This window comes from Pelmatolapia mariae, linkage group LG18 (genome assembly GCF_036321145.2).
Source record: "Pelmatolapia mariae isolate MD_Pm_ZW linkage group LG18, Pm_UMD_F_2, whole genome shotgun sequence".
Taxonomy (NCBI): domain Eukaryota; kingdom Metazoa; phylum Chordata; class Actinopteri; order Cichliformes; family Cichlidae; genus Pelmatolapia; species Pelmatolapia mariae.
In genome coordinates, this window is record NC_086243.1 from 10,015,558 (window position 1) to 10,020,907 (window position 5,350).

General features: G+C 43.2%; 1 protein-coding gene across 1 annotated transcript; it reads left to right on the plus strand.

Annotated features, from left to right (window-relative positions):
* The first annotated feature begins 732 nt into the window (after window positions 1-732).
* LOC134617140 (histone-binding protein N1/N2-like) lies at window positions 733-5,080 on the plus strand. Its single transcript, XM_063462335.1, has 14 exons — window positions 733-827; window positions 965-1,073; window positions 1,606-1,686; window positions 1,773-1,876; window positions 1,959-2,378; window positions 2,481-2,569; window positions 2,671-2,750; window positions 2,842-2,915; window positions 3,492-3,680; window positions 3,765-3,931; window positions 4,446-4,499; window positions 4,590-4,667; window positions 4,744-4,871; window positions 4,954-5,080. Exons 2-14 carry the CDS (start codon window positions 976-978, stop codon window positions 4,958-4,960), a joined length of 1,569 nt encoding a protein of 522 aa, XP_063318405.1. The 5' UTR covers window positions 733-827; window positions 965-975; the 3' UTR covers window positions 4,961-5,080.
* Window positions 5,081-5,350: the final 270 nt, after the last annotated feature.

Here is a 5,350-nt window from a genome sequence, read left to right on the forward strand (position 1 = left end):
AATGGTACGTTTTATTTCAATCATAGTTTTTTTTTTACTGTGATGCCACTGTCTATTAACTAAGACAAAAAAAACCACAAAACAATTATGTGATAAATGCCCGCTTATTCACACTAAACAGCAGGTCACAGACATAACTCTGACCTGATCTGACCTTGATTTGAAAATGTAACATTTATGTCACATTTGCGTGGGTAATTTATATATTTGAAGACATTTTCTTCAAAATATCCTATTTATTTAATATTTTATAATTGTTTTGTTGTTCTTATTGTTGTTTTAGTGGTGAAGACATTACTAGAAGTAAAAAAAAAAATGACCAAAGGTTCTTAAAAGTGTTACAAAACAACCTTAAGATCCCCAGGCAAGCTTTAGGGAACACTTCCTGTAGGTTTCTTAAAAATTAATGGTTGTTGGGATTGTTTTATGGCCAAAGAAGCCAGTGTATACAATAATAATAGGGCTGCCATCAACAGTACTCATTATAACAGTTTCAATTGTTGTTTTTAGTATTGCATTGGAAGGAAGAGCAGTATAATGAATAGGAGTGGTAATACAAGGAGCAGTATAACAATAGTAGCAGAAGTACTTGAGGTAGTAATGCATGTAACTGTAGCAGCGGTACTTGCAGTCCTCTTGTTAGTACTTTGTACCTTTAAGAATTCTCCCGCGCGGGTCTACAAATAAGGAAAGCGACCGGAAGGAGCAGGGGTATTTCGCGCCAATTTGAAACAACAGAATAGTCAGTCTGAGCTGCACGAGACACGAGCTGGGACGCGCGCGCCGCCGGAGGTCTTTTCTTTTTTAACTGCTCTTCCCCGTCAAAGGTGTGTAGTGGCCTCATGTACCATTCTCTGCTATTTACAACTTAATCGATACAAACTGGTCCCAAAGCCAGTACAGTTTGACCTGAGCTCAGAGTCCAGGCAGGGAGCTGAGCTGACCGATTGTTTCTCTCCGTCAGGTGTGGTAAACATGGAGGCCAACAAGCTGATTGGTAACGGCAAGAAGCACTTGGTGATGGGGAAGGTAGTGGAGGCTGTGAGCACCCTGCAGGAGGCCTGCGGCATGCTGTGAGTTACCCTCAAGTCACGCTGGAGTTTCAGTGAGGTTGAACGTGAAACGGTCCCATAAAGTGGCCCTCGTGGTTACTTTTAAAACGCTCACTTGGGCTTCTTAAAACTAAACCGTGTGTTTCACTGTTTACATGAATGGAGAGTTTATAGGTGCCTCGTGCAGGCTGATTCTGAGCAGGTGTGCAGATTGGTGCAAATGCAAAACGGCCGCCCCCCCCCCCGTGGTGTTTGAAAATGAAATTGAACGTGTTTATGCAAATCACAAACTGCTTGCAGCTGTGCTTTGCATGTGAACAGAAAGCAGTGACATTAGTTTAGCTCAGTATTTTTCTTAATTTATATATTTCATTTCCATTAGGTTCTATTAATGTTAAGCTTAAACCTAGTTTGAATAATTCACTCTCTAATCCTTTCTTCACGCCTAGCTTTCATTAACTCCAGGAATCTTGCTAATTTGTTCTGAAGCAGCACTTGAGCAGTAATGGATGCCTGTTTTTCACACTAAAATAAATGGTAAATCTTGTTATAGGGCTAAAGAGTTTGGAGACACAGCGGACGAATGTGGCGAGGCTTTCTTCTGGTATGGCAAAGCTCTCCTGGATTTGGCACGGTAGGTTAATCTGGTTTAAACATGAGAATGTACAGCTCTTTAAGGTGAGTATGGAGGGGCCGTTCTGACTGCCAAACTTGTTGTAGGATGGAGAACTCAGTCTTGGGTAATGCTCTAGAGGGAGTGCCGGAGGAGGAGGAAGAAGAGAAACCCAAAGACTCCAATGTTGAGAGCACAGACAATGTAGACGGTAAGGGAATAATGTGATATTTAGCTCGTTATGGTTAATTTAAGTGTGCACGTATCATTCCCAACTGTTCTAACGTCGGCAGAAAAGACCAAAGATGAACTGAGGGTGCAGGTGTACGACGCCATGGCGGAGAAGAAAACTGAAGACGGAGAGAAGGTTGAAGGGAAGCAGAGTGAGGATCCACAGGAGAAGACGGAAGGAGCCGAGGCTGGTGACAAAAAAGTAGAGGGGGACACTGAAAAGGACAGTAAGAATGATGAAAGCAAATCTGAAAGTGAAGATAAGAAGGAAAAGAGTGGGGAGGAAGTGGATGCAAAGGATGACTCTGAACCTGCTGCTAAGGGGAAGAAAGAGGGGGACTCTGCTGATGCCGCTAAGGAGGAGAAAGAGGGGGACTCTACCGCTAAGGAGAAGGACAAGACTACTGCTACAGAAGAGGATCCAGCTGAGAAGATGGACTCTGCTGCTAAAGAGGAAGAAACGGCTGCTGAGGAGGAAGCAGGTGAGATTTGCTCCTCCTGTCCTGAACCCGGCTTGGTAATGGCAGTGTGAGCTGCTGAAGCATATGGAGCAGTTTATCTAAACTCATGACATTTGGTTGTAGATGGCGAGGAAGATGAGGAGGAAGGCGACGATGTAGAAATGGAAGGCGACACAGAGGAGCAGGGTGAAGGAGACGCCACTGGGGAGAAGGTACTGAACAAACAGCTCACATGTTTATAAAAAAAAAAAAAGGACTCTGCTGACTGTGCAAATTTTAAATGTCAGGATTTCTGTTTATGTTCCTCTTTTAGGACAGTGACGACGATGAGGAGGTGGGTAACCTGCAGCTGGCCTGGGAGATGTTAGAAGTGGCCAAAGTCATCTACAAAAGGTAAAGGAAACACTTCAGAGCCATGATTTTTATCTTATCATTTTGCACCTGCATTTCAAGCTTGTAACCTTTTCCTCTGTTCTTATGAAAGGAAAGAGACGAAGGAGGATCAGCTAATGGCAGCCCAGGCTCATTTGAAACTGGGTGAAGTTTCTGCTGAATCAGGTCTGAACAAAGCTTTGCACATAATCAGTGTTTTCTCTTCGATGCAATGAGCTTGACGCTGTGTTGATGGCTCAGTGTTTGCAGCGGTGCTCAGTTTCTGTCAGGACTAAGTCTCTGAGCAGCTTGAGATTTCTTTAGTTCTGTTTTGTGTACCTAAAACTTGGTTGTAATTTGCAACACAGCTAAAAAGTTAAATCTGCCATTGTGCTGTTTGCCCACTTGGGGGCAGCCTAAATTAGTTGAACCATAAAATGTCTCAGCTTCAACTTTTTGAAATGCTAGTTTTCTGTGTGGATGCTCACATCCACACCCGTAGTTACAGAACAGGTGGTTTTTTTTTTTTTTTTTTTTTTTTTTTTTTTTTTTTTTTTAGAGAAGAGTTTCTGGCTCCTTGGTCGCATCACCACTTAAAGATCAAATCTTTAGCTGATGAAGTCTGTACTGTTCTCAGCTCATTGCAGTGTCCATGCCTGCTGCACCTGAACAGTGGATGAAACTCTGAGAATGCAGAGTTTTGGTTTTTTGTTTTGTTTTTTTTAACATGTCAGGTGTTGATTTGCTGCTTCTCTTTTTCAGGGAACTATCCACAAGCACTGGAGGATTTCCAGGAGTGCCTGAAGCTGCAGGTGAAGCATCTGGACTCAGACAGCCGCCTGCTGGCAGAGACTCACTACCAGCTCGGTGTGACCTATAGCCTGAACACGCAGTACAGCGAGGCCATCGAGTCTCTGAAGAGCTCAATCTCTATCATAAAGAACAGGCTTGGTAAGCATCAGCTCCTGGAGTGAAATTAGCTTTCAGAGAATCAATGCAATAATAAATATATATATATTATTAATAAAATTCCAGACAAGCTGCAGGAGATGCTTGACAAAGCCGAAGGTCCAGAGGCTCTGCCAGAGGAGAGGAAGGAGCTGGAGGAGCTCAAAGCTCTGCTGCCAGAGATCCAGGAGAAGGTGGAGGACGCTACTGAAAGCCTGAAGACGGCGAGCACGGCTTCTGTGGCTGTGAATTTGGTGAGTTTGGCATGGAGTTTGATTTAGCTGGAGGACAGTCATCAGAGCATAGGCGATCAATATGCACTGGTTAAGGTGGTGCTATCCACAAAGCGTGACGCCTGAATTGTTTTAGGTTAGTTAAATGGGATTCATCAAATACATGCTCTATGCTGGTGCTTCAGTGACATGTGAAGTTCAGTTTTTCTATTTGTGTTCTGTTGCTACGCGTCTTCACAAATAAACCACTTGGTGAAAAATATTTGGGAACTCGATTCATCATTAGTCACACCTCCCCTCTGTACAGCAGGCTTTCGTGAGATGATCACTGCATAACCGCCATCATACCTGTGCATCAGTTTGGAAAGTTGTATAATCCAATAAACCATGATCCATGCAAAGCGCCATCTACACAATGATTTACAAATAAATTCCAGGGGCTTGAAAACGAATCCTAATCCATCTTATTTAAATGTTTGGATGATCAGCCACAAGTTTTGGCTTCTCTTTGAGCTGCATGTGCAATCTGTTTCAGGATGGTGGCTCCACTTCCACTGTACAGAACAGCGACTCTTCTTCCACTTCAGAGGTCAGTTACAAGTTTTCATGGCACGCTTTGTGAAACAAACTTAAGCCCAACAGGATTGTAAAATACGTGTGATGTTTATCTTCCAAACAGAGTAAAAGCACATCCACTTCCAATGGCAACACCTCCACAGCTCCAGTCTCTGACATCTCCCACCTGGTCAGAAAGAAGGTGAGGTTTTTTAACTTGCATTGATGTGGTGTAGCTATAATTGTGAGCCTCATTTGACTGCTGCCATGTATTGCAGAGGAAACCAGAGGAGAGTCCGGTGAAGGAGGATGTGAAGAAGGTGAAGCAGGACAACAGTCAGCCAGGTGAAACGCCTCTCACTAATGGAGATGCAGGTGAACACGCCAACGATATGGAAGTCGAAAGGTGAGGTCTCATTTCTGTCTGCTGTGCCGTTTACTACTTACAACCTTGAACTTGTCTGAAATCCCGTCATCCTCTGTTTCAGTAAGTGAAGCTGCACTTTGTCTCCGTTCAAGAAGAGATTCACCAGCACAACAAGCTCTTAACTGTCTCTTACGCGTTTGCTGTTGTAAATACACATTTGTTCTCTAGTGTTTGACATTATACTGTAAAATTTAATAAAGATGGTTGGATAAACCTGTGTGTTAAACCTTCATTACTGGAGCCATGAAAATGTTTTGTTTCTGGCAGTTAAACTGTCCATAAATGTTTGTACTCTCCACATAAGTGGCTCCTTTAGTCATACTGGTTCTACAGCATTCTTCAGTCTAGAGGTCTGACTTAGGGTAGTTAACCATGTGGTCTGAAGAGAGGATTCAGTGTGCCATGCTGAGAGCAAAAGTGCAGTTTAATCAAGAGAATGCAAGAACCTGGGCCTTAGA